The following is a 22,274-nucleotide window of genomic DNA, read 5'->3' on the forward strand; positions in this document are numbered from 1 at the left end:
ACTGTGTGCTATTATGCTGTTTTCATATTTGTGCCTAATTAGAAGCAACGTGTTCAGTTAGTGTTCAGAAACTTAATAGTGTAATATTAGGTGCAAACTGCTCATCTATCTCTGTGTCAGTTCTGCAGTTTCCTTGGCATTATGGAAATGGTTATAGCATAACAAAAGCAAGGCTCAGCTCTCAAAACATACGCCTAATCTTGTCACTCTTGCTTCAAAGTATAACTTGCAAGGATACTGAGGTTAAAAGGTTAGAAAATGTATGCTGTTCTCTGTCTCTAAGACACGTGCATGTTTCTGTGAGGTGTGCTCTCCTCCTTCTGCCTGTACAATAGAAAACCTCTTGCTAGAATTTTTACCAATTCAATTTTACCACCATCCAATGAAGAAATGTGTATTTTAGACCCTTTTTTGTGTATTTCTTGGATTGCACCAGAAATTTGCGAGGAAAATGTCTTTCTTTTTTAATGACTAGAAAAGCCTCCATGGCAACAAACATGAAGTATTATTTAACATGAGTGATTTCAGATAATATAAGTATGAATTTAGCATGATTTTCTTTTTCTTCATGGCACTGAAAAGTTTAAATTTAGTTTAAACTTAAGGATATCAGTGATCAGCTGCAGAAGCAAATTCCTAAGCCTTGTGGGACCAGGAGTGATATTGAGGATGCCTGAATTTCTTGTGCTCCCTAGCAATTCCCTGTTCCCTGCCTGCTGTTGTTCTCTGTCAGCAGAATTTAACTGCCCCACGAGGGAGTTGACTTTCAGCATATTAAATTGTTGCTAGGTCATCTCTCTTTGGTGGAAATCAGGGAGGAGAAGACACCAAGTGTTGGCTTGTATGAATGTAACATGTTTTTCATAAAAGGTCTGACATAATGCCCTGACTTGAAACTATTATTGCTTGTCACTTCATTGCTTCATTGTCATTAATGTTTCCTTACATTTGGGACATTTGGACATTTCCAAATATAAGGGTCATGAAGTGAAGGTATTGGGAAGTTTGAAATTCATCTATGACATTTTTTGCAATGCATGGTGAAGTTGCTTAATATCGATTGCCAAATAGGGTTCTGAAGAAAAAAAGATAATTTGTGAAGGACTATATGTGTTCTTCAAGTTAAGGCATGCAAGTTGGCCACAAAACTGGCTGCATCATTTAAGAGCACTGCTTAGTCCTCTTGTGGCTCCTAATGAGGATTAAATTTAATGTTCCTAATACTTTGAAAACAAAAAAATAAACAAAAGTTTGAAAAGTCACTGCAGGCACCTGTTTAGGCTATCCTTTATGCATGTGAATCTGCTGTAGAAAAATCAAAGTTCTATTTTTCTTATTAAATCTCTTGATAGGTTTTTGGGGGTTTTTGGAAATTTTTTCTCTCTAACCAGCTTTGAAATATTTGTATCTACTACAGTAAATGTCAGCTAGGTATTGTGACTGGCTCATGTTATTAATGGGAACAACTTGCAGTGGTATATAAACAATTTTTAGTGGCTGCTATGTAGTTGGCTGGCAGCTGTGCTGTATTACAGTGTATGTAATCTTGTTTTACTTAAAGCAAACTCTCATCTTAGATTTCTGTTTCTAGTCTGTGCATGCCAGAGTTTCAAAACTCAAAGACAGTGTTTTCAAATTCTGCCAGGTAATTTTGATAGTTTAGAACTGTGAAAATCAGGAAAAATTTTCTATAAAATTTAGTAAAAATGTAGTACAGCATAATTGAGAATATTTTGTTGTTGTTTTGAGAAGAGTAACCAAATTTTGAGCTGTTATTTGCTGGTTTGTGTAGTTTTGCTGTTAGCATCCACAGTGAAATGGGTTCATTCAAATGCAGTGATCTTGATTTATTTAGTGAGTGGCAAGGAAAGGAGGTTTAATCTAGGCAAAGGAGAAGGGGAAGACATGGAGATTAGACTCTTTTTTCTTTCTATCTTTCATGTATCTTTAAGATATGTCCTTCAAGACATATTGCATTTTGTTCCTCAACATAATGTTATCAGTATCAGCATTGGTATGCTGATGGGAAGGGATATAAAGATGGGAAGCCAAGATAATGGGATGGCCTGTTTCCCTGGTTAAGTGATGTTGACTCTACTTATCATACATCTGGTGGGAAGGGGACTCTTTGTTGATTGGCTGATGGATTGTTCTAGTTTGTAACATGTTTTTTAGGGCAAGTTGGTTGGTAGGTAGGTAGATGATGGGACAGTTTAGGTGCCTGTGGTACAGGAGAAAGGTTTTTTTCCCTTAGGTTATGCTCTCTTGAAAACTTAGAAATTGCATATAAACTAGTAATCTTAAAATACTACTTCATCTGTTCCTAGTACAGACTTTAGGCAGAATTCCTCCATTCAGTGCAAGAGAGATGGTAGTGTATCTCTAGTCTGGAAATGAATTGACTCATCTCTTTCAAATAGCCCTTTTCCTCCCCATGGAAGTAAGAAAGTTAGCTCAAGGAGGCAGTTGTGTGAAGCCTCAAGAACCTTGTCTTTATTAGTGTGAGGAAGCTCAAGAGTCTTGTTTGCTTTCAATTTTCAGCATAGCAGAGGTACCTTGCCAGTTGTTACATAGCATCTTTAACTTTCCGGGGCTGTTTTTTTCAAGTTGGTTTGTAGCTGACATTGTCCTTTCAATTTAATTTATTTAGGGTATGTATTTCTTGATCTACAGAATTATAATGAAATCTATAGGGCAAAAGCATGATAAAGTCCAAAATAAACAGTCCACTATGTTAGCTTGGTGCTGGATAAGTAGGCTTATGAAATAGGTGGGAGTCTCTATTTTTTTTTCCTTGACAGGGCAAGCAAATTGTGAAGAGACAGAAGTGTCCAGATCATGTGGGTTCAAATTGATTACTTTTACAATTGGTGTACTACAGGGCTCCTAAATATTTATGATGTACTGGGGAGTTTTATCTGCTTAGTGAGATCACCTTCCATATTCTCAGACTGGTGAGAACAGCACAGAAGATGGGCATGATAGACAGAAACACAGATGTAGGTCCCACCTTGATTCTGGAATGGCAGGTTAATTGTGGTAGATTTCTATTTTCCTTAATGGATGAAGCACAGTATTTAGGAAAGAGCCCTGTTATCACTCAGTGTAGCACCTCTGGAGCTTATGGAGGGGAAGGGGATATTATTGAACTGTTTAGTTTTCAGAGGGGGTAGTTTCCTTTCCATGTATGAAGAACCTACTATATCCCAGTAGGTGCCAGGAGGAAGTAGATTTGCTTTCTTTTCAGGAATATACCACATTTGAGACTAGTGAAACAAGAACTTTCATATTTATCAGTAATATTGATTGTCTTTTATTTGTCTTTAATTATAGGTCTGTCAATTTGATTCTAGGCAACCAGTTTAGGGTGTGCTTGCTTTATGCAGCCATTAAAGTTGCAGAAATAAATAGGTTCACTAGTTATATTTCTACACCAATTTCCAAAAACCCGTTGGAATATGAAGACATCCCCTAAAAATGATGTAGTTGCAGAAATAGTGCATTTGTGAAACTGCCTGGTTTTGCTTACCAACTGTAAATTACATATCTGTGCTATAAATACATAAATAATTTGGAAATGAGGTCTGATGATGTGCAATAATTTCTGTCTCCATGTTGGTAGTTGATAGTCAACAGACAAATGGAGGAAGGAAACTAATTTAAAAATAACATGGGGTTATGTTGGCAGACCTCAGATTCTACCATCACATTTCTTGTCATTTTAAATGAGAAATTGCTTATTGTTAGGTGGGTCAGATTCTGTGTTACTCTTTCCCAATTTGTTTCATTGTTTCTTATACCAAGTACTATTTAATGGGATGTGTAAGGTCACATATAAGCTGGACATTTTAATTTATTTAATTTTTGTTCACAGCCTCAAACTAAATATATGAGGAGAAAACAAAAAGATTTGCATACAATGAAAATAATTTCATTCGTTACTTAGTCTGGCGTTTTCTGTATTTCTGTACTGTACATACTAAAGTCTCAGACTTAGAGAAACAGCCTTTCTGCAGTCATGTTTGATACTGAAAATGTTCCCCCTGTGTAGTGGGACAAACTTCCAGTACTTTGCATAGAGAAGGCTACAAAGAAGCCACTGGAAAGAAAAACTGAAACCCTTGAGAACTGAGCAGGCTGGATTTACTTTCAATTTTGGAACCAATGCTAAATGGATTAATTTCTCTTGAACCTTTTTATAAGGACTTCCTCCTAAATTGGAGTGATTATTGTTAAACTAAATAGAGTTGCAGCACGCTCCTGAGAATATCACGAGTCTCTTCCTGACCTCCCTGAGGTCAAAACTGAGATTTTATTTTAAATCTTTAGAGCCTGGTTTAAAAATCAGACTCTGCAGTGCAATTGTGTAAGAGGGTTGGCCTTTTCACCAGGTAGCTTAGTAGTAACTTCTCAGTAATCTTTTTCAGAGACTGAAATATTTCAGGTAAAAGTCCTAAACTTGCAAGTACCCCATGGCATTTCTGTTCCTATTGTAATAGAAAAAGAATGAGATCTTGGCTGTGGTAACTCTTGGTTGTTGTGTGATCTTATTGCCAAGTATTTTTTATATAAATTGGAAATGTAATAATTTCTTTTTGTATATTCCCACAAAGAAATCCCCGTGATCAGTTTTCCTTGAAGTCCCATAAATCCCTGGATTACACCTTATCATCTCCATTATCAGAGCTATTTAGTTATTTAGTTCCTTTTTTAACCTAGCAAGAAAGTAATTCACTGTACCATTTATCCTCCAGTTTAAGCTTTGTGCAATTGTTCAAACCTTCCTAATTTTACATTAGGCTGATACTTAAGGGAAAAGCTTTCCCAGGTGTTAAAACAGAAATTTTGTGTATGAAATGCAGAGAAGAATGATATTATCTCTAACTCTATTGGAAATGTGGTGGGATTTTTAAGGCACTTATGCTCATGCAATAATATTGTGACTGCATTTTAAATTGAAGACAGAAAACACAATACATTCAATGACTTACAAAAATAATAATATTTACAGCTTTGTACTGGAGAACCATATTCCTGAATATGAACTAGAAGGAGAATTAAGTTCTATTTTCAAAACTTTATGTTTGGGTTGCTGTAGCAATATTATGTTCCATCTTTGCTCACTTACCTCTCTGCCTCCCTTGCTCCCTTCTTATGTTTTAACTAAAGCTGGCTGCAGCTTTTTCTCTTGCTGTCTTTTCCCTCTCATTGAGGGAAAAGACAGCAAGAGAAAAAGTTTTCCCTCTCATTGAGCCTGCAGGAATTTCACCTGATAATATCAATCCATCATTTTTATGTTAACACAGAGGAGCAGCTTGGTTGTGTGTCATGACAGTGGGCAAAAATTGCTGCTGATTCACGTGGTAATTCAGTAAGTTACCTTTAATTTACCACAGTTGCCCAGGAGTGTTTTCTTGTGTTGTGATTTTTTTTCCTTTATTTTCCTTTAATTTCCATTCTTTGACTTAAAAATGAGAGGCATCTCACTTTTAAACTACTTTGCCAAAAAAATAGTAATTAAATGGATGGCCCCGGGTATCCTTTTAATTGCTTCTGTTTTGTCTATTTGGATTTCTTCCTAATAACTGTGTAATGTTTTAATGCTTATTTTATAATTGAAAAACCTTTTTAAATTGTGTACACAGGTCTTTGGATTGTATTGTAGCAGGCTTGGCATAGTGGGGTCCTGCCTATGAATGGAGTGTCTTGGTGCTATAGTAATCAAAATAATAATAATAGATTTTGATAGCTAAAGCATGTGCCGAAGGTGACAATTTATTTCTAAAATTAGGACTGTACATTAATATGAAGATTTTGAAGTGAAGTTTGGGCCAAAGGATTAGCTGCATTTTGTTTTGTGGGTTTTCACTCTGTCCTTCAACACACCTATTTTAAGACAGCTTGCTTAAAGATCTGTAGGGCAAAATTTCTTTGAATGGAGGATTTGGTGTTTGTTTTCAATGGCTAAGATGGATGAGCTGTCCTGCTTCTTTGTGAAGGTGGCACCTGCCTCCCCCAGTGATCCAGTATTTCTGGGGTGCTTTTCCAATCTCTCCACTGGATTCAGCTTAACAAAATAAGTGAGCAAGTTCAAGGGTGGCCCCACGCAGTGGGCTATGAGAAAAGAAAGTGTGTTTACCCCGAGGTCAGGAGTGGGGTGGGTTCCTCAGAAAAATCAAGGTGCAACAGAACTCCATGTGAGAATGATGTGCTACCTGCCTGGCAGTCATAACTTCTGATGTCTTCTAGGCTTACATCTTTGGAGAAGAAAATACGGGGAAAAAAAGGGGAGTGGGGAAAGAAAAGGGATTTCTAACAGTCAGCTGTTTCCTAAAGCTGCCTAGTAAGTCCATAACTAAGAGGCACTTTTATGTTCAGCCATTAACTGTTTCTTACTAGAAAATAAAGCAACAGCAAAAAAAAAAAAAACAAAAAAAAAAAACCAAAAAAAAAACCTGCTGTCAGTTTGTAATGTGAAGTTTTACTTTAGAGATCATTAGATTCTCTGCCACCTTGAAACTCCCATGTGGCATTAGTATGTTGTTTGCTTTCTGATTTGAGCTATGTCCCTTGGAAAAGGTCATGTCTGCAGTGTTTTTAGAATTTATGTTTATTTTCCCCAAGTGTGCAACTTCAAAGCAGCTTAGCTACTAGCATCAGACTCTTCATGTTTAGGGCAAAATAGCCTCAAAAATAGCACCTAGGGATATGGCGTAGTTGGTGTATGAGTTCATGGGTTTGTTACTTGCAATTTTACCTGAAATATATTGCAGGTTTTCATTAAGTGTTATTTTGTTCATCATACCAGGGAATTGCCCTTCTTCTCATCATGCTGACAGATAGCAGTCTGTGGCACTTCTAAACTACTCTGCTAAATTCGTTAGCTTTTAAAAGGAATATGTGCTGCTTTGGTATATCAGGGTATTAACCTAGTGTCTGTAGCATCAGCTATTTTGATTTATCACTGCAGTGATCTGCTATTGTGCCTTCTGTGTCTCAAAGAAGAGAAACTAAACTATTTGCTAGTCTGAATTTTCACTAAAGCGAGCACTTACATTAGCATTGGTGAACTCCTAGAAAGGACCAGGTAGTTTCTAAATGAACCAGCATGTTTACATAAACAATGGAGTCTTACTGAGTCATTCTCCTGGAAAGTACCATCACTGTGTTCCCAGGGATTTTCATACATTAGCTATATGTGATGAATGCCAAAAAGTCCTGCCTTCCCTTGTGGCATAGGCATATTTTGGGTGATGTGCCCAGGATGCCAGGGCAGAGGAGGAAGCTGAGTTTGTGTGTGCAAAATATCAGGGTAGTATCCTGTATTGCAGACCTGTGGTGGAGGTTATATCTGGCAGGCTTCATACAAAAAAGCCACAGGCTGGGTGTTTTTGCAGACTTTCTGTCATTTCAGCTTTTTCCATTTGTGGAAGAGTGTGTGAGTGTGTGTGTGTGTCTTCTCCATGAACACTGAATCTCTGAGACAGAGTTCTGTGTTTACAGTTGCTCAGTACTGCAAGGCATCTGCAGCTAATTTGCCTAGGCATCGTTCTGCTCCCCAGCCTCTGCTCCAGGCATTTCTAATTTACCTGTTGGATTTTTAAGTTGGGAAAGAAAATGGCGCCTGCCAGCAAAGAGAGGCAGAGCAAGATCAGGTTTTTCCAAAGCAGCTCAATGCTGGTTAGGACTTGGCCCTTGCTGGACTTTGAGCTTGGTCTCACTTGTGCTCTTTTTCTCTGTCTTGGGTTTACCAGGAGGTAATGCCTTGCATTTTCCTGCTTCTAGACTTGGAAAATTAGATATTCCTTGAACAGTACCTTGGCTCTGGGAGGTTTCCCAAGGAGTGTTTTTGTCATAACATCAATCTGGGGGATAAGCTGGCATCATTGGGAACAATCAGGATCAGTTGTTACAGTGAGTGCAGTGCATCTTCACAGAATATATCACTGTTTTTCCAAGAGAGACCTCAGTTGCACTGAAGTGTAACACATGCTGCTTGATAGAATAATGATGGGTTGGGATCTTTTCAGTTTTCTTTTGGAGTCATTTTTCACTCTGTATTGCTGGTCTTTTATTCATTTCTTTCTTTGGAGGTGAAGAGGTTGTGGGCTGCTGAGTTAATACAGAAAGTTGTTGCTCACGTACTCTCATCTTGCAGTGGAAACAATGTCTATTTAATTGGTTAAAATTGTCTTCCTAGTGGTCATACGTTGGACAGCTTTAAAGCGTTGCATTAGTAGATCTAGACACTTAATTTCAACAGTGGTGACACATATCAGCCAAGGTGACAGCTGTGCCAATGAGCCCTATGTCCATGCATCAGTGAATTTCTTTTTGAAGCACATAATTGCAAGGATTTTAAACAAAGAATGTAATCTTTAGCCTTTGATAGTTTCCATATCTCCACCAATAGTTAATGCCACTGTTCTTACACTGTGGTCAAGTATTGTCACTTTTCTATTATTCACTGGGTCTTCATGAGCTGTTTGGTATTACTAATCCTAAGTTAAATCTAAGAGTATCGTACTTGAAGCTGACTTGCATCATCCTCTTTCAGTCTTTCTTTTATAAGAAATCAATGTTAATGTGTAAAAGTTGGACATGCACAGCTATTTTACGCTGTTAATTGAATTATGAAAAGCTTAAAAGGAAAGCTTAGCACATCATTGTTAAAGCCTACTGATGTCTTACAAAGATGGTGCACTCTTAATATGGCAGTATATTACTTGTGTGCAGTGATAGCTCTAATTGGAAACCTAATAGGATACAAGAGATTTCTAAGACTATTACTAATGATAATATATTTTTTAAGTCTGTGGGAGTTTTTTATTGACAGTCCCTTGGGCTGAAGCTGGAAATAAAATGCAAAATGTTGAAATATTTCTCATTGGCTCAGAGGGCTGTATTCAGTGCTAATGGCACATCACATTTCTTGAGTGCTGAAGTGCTCTCCGTTGGCAGTTGTGTCGATATAAATTCCAGCAGTAAGTCGGTGCTAACGAAGTTCAAGTGCCTGTTCCCGTTCGGTAGCTCCACCTTCAGGGGAGGGAGGATGATTGCCGGCCAACTTGCAGTAATGACAGTGTGTCAGTAGGTTGCTAATAGGTACATAAAGAGGTGATTCCTTGGAGCGGTGGCTAAGGGTGCCCCAGAGAGTCCTTTTCAGTAAGTTTGCACAGTTAAGTTGGTGTCTTTCCAGAGCCAGAGCTTCCCTCGAAATACAACACTTTTCCAGTCTAATGCACAAGTGGTAGCTGGAGAGTACTGAGTGCCCTAATATATGGACCTGCATAGGACAGGGACAAGTCATAAAGGTGGAGTGGGATGCCAGGAGTGTTCAGGATGGAATGGCTTTTACTTTAATTTAATACTGATCTTGAGCTGTGCGGGGTTTTGTGTTCTGGAGAGAAAAATCTTTCCCTTGTGGCTGGTGCATCATTTGCACCAGAATCTGTCTACTGCTTTCCTTTCCCTAGAAGCATGCATTAGTCATAAATTCACCGCTGTTGAATTATCTAGCACCAACATATTGTGAAATTTTATTATTAGGTTAATCTGGAAAAAAAAAAAGTTAGGTTTGATAACAGAGTTAATTCCCTTTCTCTCTCCTGACTCCCCTGCTGTCAAGAAGATGTTCACCAGTACTGGGAAGAGCAGGGGGAAAAAAAGTCTCTGATCACTGTTGACAATTTATATTCTTGCAATTGTATTTCTGTTTGTAACATTGTTATTAACACTTAGTGATCACTCTGGTTTCCTTCATGTTAATCAAATGCACATTGTCATGTGTATATTGAATTCATTGTATTGCCTTCCCTCTCAAGTAATACTGCTCTGTGATTATTATAATATGAAAAGAGCCTGGTTTTTACCTTCTGTCTTAGAGGAGCCTCGTTAAAAGAAGGAAGAAAGAAGAGCAAGGCTGGTTTTCATTGTATTAGGAACGTTAAGATCCATCCCCTTCAGAACAAGGGGAGAAGAGATGTCTGAAACCATGGTACATCCATGATGGAAAAAGCTGTGTCAGCATCTCCCGTTGTGCAAATGCTTTTCCAGCTCTGGCATCTTACAAACAAAACACTACCATTGCAGTACAGAAGGGAAGAGCCAGCAAAGGAGTCCTACACAATTAATGGCTCTAGAGGTTGAGCTGTACTTAGAAATACTCAGTGACATATGGCACACTACCGAGTACAAGTGTCTGAGGATATCAGTAAAACTGACTTTACCAAGCAGACATTTAATCTCTGCAACACCTTTAGTTTGTGCTGCTTATAGTGACATGCTGGCAGGTTAGGCAGAATCTCAAATAAGCAGAGCTAATTTGAGAAAGTGCTGTTTTAATTTGGCACAGTGATTTTGATTCCCCCTAAAAAACGCAGTTCCACAATGCAAGCAATATCAACAGGATAAGATCATGTGCAATGAAATGATAAAAGTGTAGAAAATTTTGACATTTCAGAGCATCATCATTTGGCTTCCTTCAATTATACTATTTGAGCCTTTGTTTAACAATAATGCAGGATATATTTTAATTTTAAAGAACACACAAGATTCATAAAATGAACATAAATCCTTGATTTGTTTAGTATGGTCTTTAACGTGGTACAGTTTTATTAAGACAGAGATGGAAGAGCCATTTCTGAAATACAGTAGGAAATTGTTCTTTGAAACTTAGCCCTTGTGTTGTATTGACAGTGTAGTATGTTTAGGAGTAGTTCTGGGCAATGCTGCTCTTGTAACTATCAAGAGAGAGAAAATGGAAACCATACCCCACCTCTGGTTTCTCAGCTTTGCTAAACAGTCTGGAACACTGATAAGTTCAGGTAAGATCTCTGAGTGTTTGAAAGCATTCAATCTTCTTTTAATCCCTGTCTCTACTTCAGGTGGTGTATGAAGAGTAACACTGAAATATTTCTTCTATATCATACTTGAAGAATGTAAGAAGTTGTATTTATTTGAGCTGTGATAGTATTTCTAAATTATTTTGGTTTTTTATCTCTTAGTGCTGGCCCCAAAGGTGATAACATCTATGAATGGAGATCAACCATTCTAGGACCTCCAGGTTCAGTCTATGAGGGAGGTGTTTTCTTCCTTGACATCACATTTACCCCTGAATATCCCTTCAAGCCTCCAAAGGTAAGAGACCTGTAGCTTACATCTTGAACATTAATAGTTTGCAGTGTAAATGGAACACAGCCCATCTGAAATCCACTCTTCTTAAGAACAAACTTAAGCTAATTTTAGACGTTACAGGAGCTTCTATTAGCTAATGTTAACAACTTTTCCAGTCCTCTTGATAATTATCCTAGAGCTTGACTTCTTTCTTCCTGCTTCTGTTTATAAGAAGTCCTAAGCATTTAGTGCAAGCATTAGGACAGGGCTGAGAAACTGAAAAGTAAAGAAACTTGAGAAGAGGAGAAATGCTACAAATACTTATTTCTCAAACAACTCAGGTACTGTAAGCATGAGTTACATGTGTTTTGGCCACCAAAGTAGTATTTAATTTTCCAGTTTTGTTGTACACCTATTTGTACAGTAACAAACTTTCTGTAGGTGTGTTATATTTGTGAAGCTCTTACATTCCAGTGTTGTTGTGTTCCAGTGCTCTAAGGCAAATACCAGTGCAAGTGAACATTATCTGGTGATTCCAATATGTGGCCACAGGAAAAGTGTTGGGTTACAGGAGGTGCTTGTGCATACACTTGGTGTTTGTCTTGTATCTGAAAGCATTTATGTGCATGTTTAACTTTCTACTTAAAAGTTGTTTGATGAGATAAATGCCAGTGACTACCCATCTTTCAGACTTTGGTCTAGTCTGCAGCAGAAAGACCTCTTCAGGCCATCATCCATCTCAACAGAGCAATGCTAATTACTTACATAAGACAAATTAATACAAGCTTGCCAAATTCAGGAAACTGTTTGCCTGTTCTTGCTCACATAACTTCAGGATTTCTGGTAGAAGATCTTTAAATTCTACCTCTAAGATAGGGCTCCAATTCACAAACAGCATGTTCTGCCTTAGGACATCTCTAGTGCTTTTCTGCTGACATCTGTCCATCTCTTTTTGGAAATTCTCTGGCATTCTCAGATGGTTCTCATGTCAGAATTTAATTCAGTTTGAAGTAGTTTGTTTGTTTGTTTTTGGTTTGGGTTTTTTGTTTAATTTGCTGAATAATTTGTTGTCCAGCCAACTGTATGCAATTTATTATGTTGTGAGCCCAGTAAGCATTTAAAGAGGAATCTTTTGCTTTTCCATGTGTGCTTTGTTAAACCTTTGCTTTCTGTGCTACAGGTCAGAAGCATTTATCAGCTCAGGCTTGTTCATCATAGAATGGTTTGGGTTGGAAGCAGCCTTAAAGATCATCTAGTTGCAACCTCCTTGCTGTGGGAAGACATACCTTCCACTAGACCATGTTACTGAAAGCTCTATCCAACATGGCCTTGAACCTTTCCAGGGATAGAGCATCCACAACTTTTCTGAGCAACCTGTTTTAGTGCCTCACCATTCTCACAATAAGGGATTTTGTCCTAATATCTCGTCTAAATTAACCCTTTTTCATTTTAAGGCCATGACTCCTTGTCCATGCCCTTGTAGAGAGTCCCTCTCCAGCTCTCCTGTGGGCCACTTTAGGTATTGGAAGGTTACTCTAAAGTCTCTCTAGAACCTTCTCTTCTCCAGGCTGAACAAGCCCAACTCTTTCAACCTCTCTTCACCTGTCTTCAAGGTGCTCCAGCCTTTTGATTGTCTTGGGGACTCACTCCAACAGGTCCATTTCCTTCTCGTGTTAGGGGCTCCAGAGCTGGATGCCACACTTCAGATGGGGTCTCACAAGTGCTTGTGATTGCCAGACACAGGTACAAGGACCTTGCACATGGGCTCATTGAACTTCATGAGTTCACAGGCCCACCTCTCTCTGTTCCTCGTAGGCTGCCTGTCCTTGCCTCCACTTTCTGTACAGTTCCTTTGTGTATTTGAGTTTGTCCAGGATCTTCTTGTTCATCCATGCAGGCTCCTTCCTCTTCTCTGACAGATAGATCCCATCAGTGCCCAGCAGACCAGGTTTCCCAAGGCAAGTCCCATGGTCTAAGTAGCCAAACTGGCTGTGGTACCAGTCCATAACCATTTGTTGGTTTGCTAGATTTCACTAGCCCTGTTGAACCCTTTCCCTTTGACCAGGAGGATTGATGAAAAAAACTATCCATGCTCCAGAGTCCTTTCTTGTCCCTCCCAGGACTGCCTTATTTGGCTTTAGTGCCTTTTCTGATAGGATGGGTGTTTCCAATCTCAGAGCAGCAAAGTGGTTCTGTGGGGACACCTCAGTCTTTGGGGGAAGTCTCTTCGTGCAGGTCCTTGCCATGGCAAGCTTCCATTCTTCTGCATTATTGGCCCCCCTCCCTTGCCTGTGTGCTGGTGGGAGTTTCTGGCTCTTTGGCCATAGGATGTGGGTCCAGTGCAGTTTGGAACCAGCTGTCTAACTCCTCCTCAGCAGCCCTGATGCCACACATGCTTCTCACTGCCTCCTACAGCTCAGCCAGCTGCTGCAGCAGGTTTTCCACCTGGGCAGCACTTTTGCAGGCAGGCCTGCTGGCTGTCCTGCCCAGGAGAAAGGCCTTGACACTGCCTGCAGTCAGAGATCCACTCTGCAGCCTCTCCCTTCAGCAGCTCCATCTGGGTAGAAGGATCTGCCACAGGCAGGGTAGGTGGTGCAAATGGCGCAGTCAGAGTTGCAGCCCTTGCTCTCAGATGTGTTCCCACCGTGCTGCTTCGAGGATCAAGTAGCATCCCTTGCAGGACCATGCTGTAAGTGCCAGAGCTGCTGAGACAGCCCTGTGTGCCAAGTTCCCCCATGCAGAACCAAATAAACAGTTATGTCATTCCAGCTCATCTCTGCTTTCTGCTCCGTGCTTCCGACTGGGGTCGCTTTGTCTTTAGCTTTGCATCTAAACCCTCACCCAGGTGAAAAGAAGGGTGGGATTAAAGCACCAAACAGATGGGTACCACTTGCTGAGGCCTTAAAAGGTGAGTTTAGTGGTGATTCACTGTATTGGAGCAGTTTCATTTAAATGGAGTTTTTTATCTAGCAAAGTCCAAGTCAGTTTACAAACCACATGTAGGCATGGAAGTAAAATATGTGTAACTTCAGTCTCATTGAGATGATATATAGGAGAAAGCATGGTGGTGCTATAACAGAACACACTTTTTCTACTTGCACACTTCAGGTTGAAATGAGGAACCATCCTTTGAGAACCAAAGCTGCTCCTGTATTAAAATCTACACTGGTGTTAATCAGTGGTAATGTGGAAAATATGATTATCATATTGCTCCTGCTTTATTCCTGCTATTTTGTTGATTTCAGACTGTCCAGCTACTTGCAGTAGAGACTAAATACTGTCTGTGGATCATGTTTAAGTGGTAGGCTAATGTAATTACAGTAGCCTTCCTGTAAGTGCCTTTTAGGGCAAGAAATAAAGAAACAGCTAATTGAGACAAAACCCGGTGTACATCACTTTGATGATAAGCACTCTCAGAACAGTAGAGTCATGTTAAAATAGAGTAGAATGTCATTTTAAAAGCCTTGATCTCTGAAAAGATGAAGCTCTATAAGGAAAAAGGACTTGCAAGCCTTGAATCTTCCTTGGTAAGCCCTGTAAGACCAGTGGGAGAAAACCTCTGTGAGTCTTTGGTAACTCCTGTGAGGACAGTTCCAGCCATGGTGGGCTGCCAATGATGAAGTGCCTGTAGCTGAACACATTTCATAACCTGAAACTAAGATGCCATTAAAGGATTTACTTTCTTAAATAAAATTAGGTGAAAATGGTCATCCTGGCAAGCTTCCAAGCCCTTAGGAATATGTGTGAGAGAAGGTGTTGAGGCATAAACACTGACAAATGCAGTATGGTTGATGAGCATCTTAGAGATGTGTGATGAAGGATATGCAGGTGCAGCCTTTGAGGACTGGGTCTAGCTCCAGTTGAGGGCTTGATTCAGTATGTTGGAGCAAATGTGCTTGGAGAGGATTTTCCTGTAGGAGAGCCAAAAGACTGTACTACAAGTGATATTTAGATTCCTGTGAGGATATTAAGAGGGGCTGCACTACTGTGCTTGAAGTTGAGGAAATGAAAGATCTTAAAATTTGAATTGGAAATGCATTGCATGGTACAAGGAACTTCAGTGGGAGAAGTCTCATACAGGGACAGATACTCTCTTTCATTGAGTTCTTTTGCTTTTAATTGAGCATTCTACACAATACCTTGAAAATGTTAGTGTTAATCTGTTCTCTGCTTTTTAAGTTTTCTTATTTTGTGTTGTATTCTGGTTTTGCCTGTGTTTCAGATAGCAAATGAGTCAGGCACGTGCTGGGTGTGCCTGTATTTAGGAGAATCCAGTAAAGAAGTAAAATTAGACTTTTAGAGTTCAGTATTAGTAGCATTACAATGGACATTTTCTCAAGAGTTACATTATAGTTGGGTTTGATTTCATTTACTGAGGTGAAAACAGTAGCTTGTGTTGACCTGGGGTGTGTGCTTTGATCATTTGTATTAATAACCTCTAACCACTTCCTTCCACCCACTCCTATTCTGCTGCTTGTGTAAATTAACCTCTGCTATCACTTCAGGGTAAGGTTGAGATTAGCTTCTTTTATGTCTTTTCAAAAGCTGTGCTTAACTCCATGCAGTTACTGCATTAATGTAATCTCAGGTGGGACATTTCCAAAGGATTGTTCAGTTACACTATATTTTTCTGCTATTCCACATGCTGTTCTCTTCACTACCTTCCAAGTAACTCAGTTTCTTTTGATTTTGGTCTGAATGTACTTGGTTGAGTGAGGGTTTTTTTCCTCTTAAGGGTGTAATGAGCATTTACTTCAAATATTTTTGTTTGTTTTAAAGCGAGCCTCCAGTTTCTCCCTCTTCCAGTTCCATTTGCTTTCCCTGCACTGCTGGCTTTTGTGCCATCAGCTAAAATCGTAAATGGCAAACAGCTGGACTACACGTGCCCAACACCATCCTAGTTCTGAGTTGCTGCTAAAAGGAAAACAAATTTAGATTTTTTTCCACAGTGCTTGGTAGAGTTCCTCTAACAGGAGAAAACTGCTTTCAGTGCCATAGATATATCCCTTAAGGATTGTATCTTAAGGTGTGTTAAGGAGCCAGACTGTTCTGTGAGTATATGGGAGCCTTTCATTTTCACTTTCCCCTCCTTCATGAAAAATAATTTAAAAGTAAATCTTACTCTTAAAAGCAAACAGCATTCATGCTTTGTTATCAGTTATTAGTCAACTGGACTGAGAGACTGTCTACAGAGTATTTAGCTTTTGTGCTGAGAATCACGATTAACAACTTTCTGTCTTTACAAATTAGAATTGTTGACCTATGTTAATTTGGTCCTTGTTGTGTCAGCTTGGAAATACTCCATGCTTCCCCTTCTGGAGGTGTTCAAACTGTCAAAATGGTTACCTCGCTTACAGTTAGAGACCTTCTTGGAAGGAGCCCAGAGGTGCAGGTCAAACACAGAAATACTGAGCAGCAGCAGCAGGGCTGGGCTGAGGGCTGCCCAGGAACCCGAGGCAGAGCCATTGCCAGCAGCTGCCAATGCCAGGAATGTGCTTGCCCTGGACAGTGTGGGCTGGGGCAGGTACAGCAGGGGCAGATCCGCCCTCTGCTCAGGCTGGTGCACGTGGACTTCCACATGACTGCAGGGAGTAATTGCTGCCTTTCCTCCAAAGATTAGATGATCTGGGAAACAAAGGTCATTTAGGCTCTTTGTCTGCTATACCTCCCAGGCTCCCTAGGTAGAAAGCATCTGGAGTTCTTGGTTTTGGAGTGGCAGCTTTTTGCAGAAGGTGTGGGAGGGTAACACATCTCTGCTCTCTTGCAGTCGTTTTGCTATTTCCCCCATAGTGTGCAAACGTGCAGGGATTTGGGGTTTCCTTTGTTTGCTTCCTGTTTTAATCCAAAATCCAAGCAGCTCACAAGAAGTAAAGCGTAAAATCTCCCCAAGCATGCGGTGTGGGTGTCTCCTGTGTGACAAGTAACCGCTTTTGCAAGTCCAAAAATAGCCCATGTGCTCTGTGCATTGGGAGCATTCTTGGAAACACTGCATGGATTCAGTGCACGGGGACGTGCCAGTCACCAGGCTTCTGTAGCTGTCACCCCACCCTGTGCCTGCTTCCCAGGCCTGTGAGAGTGAGGGTCACAGGGAAATTTTTTGCATCAGAAAGGCGGTAGAAAAAATGAGGATTGACTGGCAAGTTTTGTGTGTGGGCTTGTCCCATCTCGAGAGAAAGCACTGGTGTGTTCTTGTCATACCAAACACCAAGTGTGTTTTGCAAATATTCCTGTGACCTCTAAACAGACAATAACATTTCTAGGTGTGGATAGCTGACAAATTTTGAAGATTTAGGACATGAACCCACCAGCTCATATTACTAATCCTAATTATTCATGCTCATAATCCTAATCCATGCAAATTGCACCAAATTTGTTGTCGTTGTTCACTCAGTGAGTCAGGGTAAGGCCTTTCTGCGGGTCCCATGGTGTTCTGAGCACAGCTCCTAGTGTTTGTGTTTCCCTTTTGGATAGCTTCTGTAGCAAGCTGCCTAGCTCGGTCACATCGTGAAAATAAGTACATCTAACTAACTTCTCCTATTGCTGAGCCTCTTAGAAGTGATGGAAGCTGTGATTCCAAGTGCCTTGGCCTGTCTGGAGGATTTTACATATCCTTGGGAGTCCAGGAGAAAAATGCTATTGTTAAGGCCCTGGGCCCTTTTGTCACTGGGAACAAAAATACAAAAATTAATTAAAAAAAAAAAAAAAAAGTGGGAAAAAGAAATTAAACCCACCGCGACCTGGGTTTTGCGGTGACCGTGGAAGTCGGCTCCTGAGACTGTTGCTCGTGTCTGTTCCAAGCCCGGCTCTTTCTTGTTTGCGCCGCGAGAGGGCGGCGGCGGCGCGGGGAGCCCGGCGCGGCCCAGCCGGGGCCCGGCGCTGCCTGCTCGGGGTTGCTGCCCCGTCCCTCCGCACAGCCCTCACAGCCCTCACACCCCTCTCTTGCAGGTAACGTTCCGGACACGGATCTACCACTGCAACATTAACAGCCAAGGCGTCATCTGCCTGGACATTTTAAAGGACAACTGGAGTCCAGCGTTAACCATTTCTAAAGTTCTCCTCTCCATCTGCTCCCTCCTCACAGACTGTAACCCCGGTAAGTCCACCCGCGCCTCGCATTCCTCCCAGCAGCTAAACAATGTGGCCCTCCTCACTCCATTGGTATGGCCAGCTCAGCTCATGCCTCCGGTGTGGAGCACATTTCCCTCTCTGGGGCAGTCAGAGAGGGGCTGGAGGCCGTAGAGGGAGATATCCCTTACCAGCCTGCTGTTCACTGCTCCTCAGGCTGACCCACGGGGAAACAAGTGATCCTCCTGCACATGAAAACTCCTTCCCCTTCCAAACGCAGCCTTTGCTGCTCTGTAGGGCTGCAGTAAATCAGTAATGGAGCTTGAAGAGCCACAAACAGCTCTGAAAATGGGGGGCTGACCTTTTACTTTCCATCATCCATTTAAAAGAAGTGGCCGACTATGCCACAAGCGGTCATCACTGCTGCTCTAACCCACCCACTGTCCGCACAAGTTAAGATGAATATGTCTTCACTTTCAAAGTCATTTTACAGGTTGCATTTTTATATGTCTAAAGAGGAGAGAAAGGCCAGATCTCACAGTGTACTAAACTTGTACTAAACCGCTGCTTGAGATTTCATCTTTCCTAGAAGGCAGCTTTACAGTGTTTACAAGTAGAAGGAATAAAATAAACCTGAAATGCATGAATTGGTGAAAACCTTCAGTAATGCAAAATATGACTGATTGTTGTGCCTTAAACTTCTTAAAACTTTATTGGCATTTCACACTATTAAATTACAGATTACTACATTACCATAAATACACAAAATCAGAGAAGATACAGATCATCAATTCGGTATGTTTAGGTTGTTACAATGTACCTTACCTGTGTGTTTGCCTTGTATGAAATTTACACTTCAGCTTTATTTAAAAGCTTTTATTGGGTAACTTGTCTGAAATAAGCACTGTGTTTCCTTTTCAGCTGACCCCCTGGTTGGAAGCATTGCCACTCAGTATATGACTAACAGAGCAGAGCATGACAGAATGGCCAGACAATGGACCAAAAGATACGCTACATAAATTGGATTTTCGTCAAACTCTTACATTATTTGTCTGTGATGGAAAGAGCTGCTTATGATTTTGAAGGGGTGGGGGGTGGGAGGGTGCTGGTAAAGAGTAGGGTATTTCTATAACAGATTTTATTCAGTCTTTTATTTCCTAAGATTTTGTTGTTGTAACTTAAGGTATCTTGCTACAGTAGACAGCTAGGATTTGGAATAGCATACTTTAAGACTGTAATTAGTTCAGCAATATTAGCTCACATATAGTACCGAGAAGAATGTAAACTTCTTAGACTTCTTTGGTTTTCAGTTTGCTTGCAATATGTAAAAGATTAAAACAGCTTAATTTTGTACAGGTACATAGGTTGACATTTATGTAAAAGTCCTTTTAAGACTCTACACACTGTTTTTGCTTTTTGTTTGTTTGGGTTTGAGGGATTTATTTTGTTCTGGGTTGAGTTTTCCTTTTTTTCTTTTTTTTTTTTTTTTTCTTGTAAAAAGATGTTGGGATTGTTTTTCCCTATGGAGGGCACATTGGTATTTAACAAATCCTTTTTAAAGACTGTCATCTCATGATCTGTGATATTGAGAGGTGGATATATGGCTTCATATATGAAATGAGAAGTAGTTAATGTATTATTTTATAAGCCAATCTATCTTTGTGAAAAGAATAAAGGGTTTAATCAGGACTTATGGTAACCTGTAGTGAAATACCTTAAGCTGTTTAACTGTAAGGTGTGGAATAGGAGTCACTCAGTGGATTGGTTGTATGTTGTGGGCTACTTAAGTCTGCATTTGTTACTGTGCTAATAAAAAGATGTTTAAAAAAAAAAAAAGAAGAAGAAAAGATTTCTGCTTAGTCCCTTACTTTGTCATTTTGCCAGAATGATGTCTCTGTAAGCTTTGTAGGATTTATGCTGTGGTTGAGGACAAGGGAGATCTGCAGGTGAGTGCACTGACTGCTGCTATTTTAGGAAGACAGTTCTAGACAGCCATACAGTGAATGACAGCATTAGACCTTTACAACTGTTCACTAAGTGTTCTGTGCAGGGACCTGGCCATGAGGAGGTAACTTGCCACAGAGTCCACAATAGTTACTTTTTAGCTTAAGTTTTCACAGTGTTGCCTCTGCAGGACTGGCATGTTGTTTGAAAGTACTACCAGAAAAGTGTAAGCCATCTGGAAGGGAAAGAGGCCGGAAGTAAAAGGAAGAAAAGAATGTCTTGATGCTTTTCTGGTGGTCTATTCACACCTGGAAGAGAAGGAATCGTGTCCTGGTAAGGTAGCAGACAACACCATAAAGGAGTATCTGTACATCCTTTAACTACCTATAAAGATTATCTCCTAGAGACATGGTGTTTGCATTGAGGTGTGTAGCAACAGGGCAGTTAATTGTGGAGATGGCATTTCTGACCACTCCCTTAAGGTGAGGGCCGGAAGCACAGATTCATTTTTCATGGCGAGTGCTTCACCTTGCGACATTCTTGTGAGTGCTGGGTGGTCATCTGTGCTCTTGGATTTGGTTTGGTGCTTTAAAATAAATCTGTCTGTATTTCATTTACATACTTCTCTTGCTGTCTAGATACAGAGCAAATCTAACTTGGTCCAGAGTGATCTGTTAATCAGAGGTGTCCTTTCCTTCTCCGGGTGGGTAGTAGCACCGTACCCTCATCGGCTGAACTGCCATCATTTGACACAGTGCACGTTTTGGTGTATGAGCTCCCTCAGCTGTTTGGTACATAGCCACATCACACTAGGAGCATCTCTGCTAATCTTTCCTTCTCTACTGAGTAAAGAGGTAAATGGCTTAATCTCAGTAGTTTTTTGCCAGCTTCTTTCTTTGTGCCACCAGGACACGTCAAATTAACTGTTTTAACTGGTGGGGGCGAGTGATTTGTACAGTGTTTATTCAACAAGCTGTAGAGGAACAGAGAACGATGGTTTTGTTTACTAATTTGTTTTTCTTCTTTATTATAAGTTTTCTCCGTTATCTTGTGAAGGGACTCTGGTTTTGCAGAAGCCAAGTGATCCCAGTGACCTAGAAGAGGGTTTGAGTCAGTGGAACAGGAAGAACAAAATAAATGTTCTGGCCATTAGGTACTATGTTATACTCTGTACTTTGCTTGTTCACCCTGTGTAAAACTCTACTCCAGCAAGTTTCATTTTTACTCAGTACCAGCCACTGTGTGCATATCATTTGCAGAGGAGACACTAGATTTTCCATCACTTCTCAGTAAAACACTATGATATTTAGAAAAACATCAGAGTAAGTTTATGAAAGAAAACAGTGGGTGGTGATTTTCTTTTTTTATCTGAATGCCTTGAATGATTTAAACTCTACATTTAGCCAAATCAAAGAAAATGTGTTTGCCTTTATGTAGCGTATTTGGAAAAATGGCCTTAGTCATTTAGACGATACTGTTTCTCTTGCCTGTCTTAAAACACTGTCAAGTCCTGGGAGTGCAGTGGAGCAAGTGAGCAAGCTGCACTTGCACTGCACAGCTCTGGCAGCCTACAGGTGACATCAGTCTTGGCAGAAGAATTGGCACCGAGTCTGCAGCATGCAGAGCTGCACAGGACCCAGTCATCCCCATTCTTTCATCTCCAGGCATTTTAAGTTCATTCTGACTTGTCAACCTGCACTCCCTTGGCTCAAGGGTCAGCTTTAGTGCTGTGCTGTTAGGAGACATCTTCACTTATTTTGATTGATCCAAGGCTGACTCTAGTCCCTTCCAGAAGGGTTCTGCAGAGCTGAAGAAGAGGAGCATGACCCATTCCTTGGTAAGAGGTTGCAGCGAGGAGGTGAGCCACTGCTGCTCCGAAGTCACCTCCACCTCCCAAGCATGCAGGCAGATAGGGAGTCTGCTGGGTAGGGAGAAGCCTGGAGCACATGTGTGTTCAGTAGGAAATGAGTGAGGAGGGAGTGTCATCCTGCTGGGTACAATGACTCTTGCTGGCCAGGTGTGGGGAGGTCGTGCTATCGTGCTTACTCAGCTGCAGTGTGGAAACAATTGTATGTTCCTAGCAGGGCATTACAAGAGCTTGCTCATTCATAATTGCTCTCTTATCTTACTCCTTGGCCACAGCAATTCAA

The 22,274-nt window shown here is 40.6% G+C and overlaps 1 protein-coding gene across 4 annotated transcripts in view; it reads left to right on the top strand.

Annotated features, from left to right (window-relative positions):
• Nucleotides 1-20,019, top strand: part of UBE2E1 (ubiquitin conjugating enzyme E2 E1) — a 45,425-nt gene extending 25,406 nt beyond the window's left edge. For 2 of the 4 annotated variants that reach the window (XM_063154394.1, XM_063154403.1), the window contains exons 4-6: nucleotides 11,007-11,139; nucleotides 18,061-18,208; nucleotides 19,102-20,019. In XM_063154394.1, the coding sequence (XP_063010464.1) occupies nucleotides 11,007-11,139; nucleotides 18,061-18,208; nucleotides 19,102-19,199 (379 nt within the window). In that variant the 3' untranslated portion in view covers nucleotides 19,200-20,019. The remainder of the gene's footprint in view (nucleotides 1-11,006; nucleotides 11,140-18,060; nucleotides 18,209-19,101) is intronic. The other 2 variants (XM_063154420.1, XM_063154413.1) reach the window with 1 other exon arrangement.
• Nucleotides 20,020-22,274: the final 2,255 nt, after the last annotated feature.

Source organism: Melospiza melodia, chromosome 1, assembly GCF_035770615.1.
Source record: "Melospiza melodia melodia isolate bMelMel2 chromosome 1, bMelMel2.pri, whole genome shotgun sequence".
Lineage (NCBI taxonomy): Eukaryota > Metazoa > Chordata > Aves > Passeriformes > Passerellidae > Melospiza > Melospiza melodia.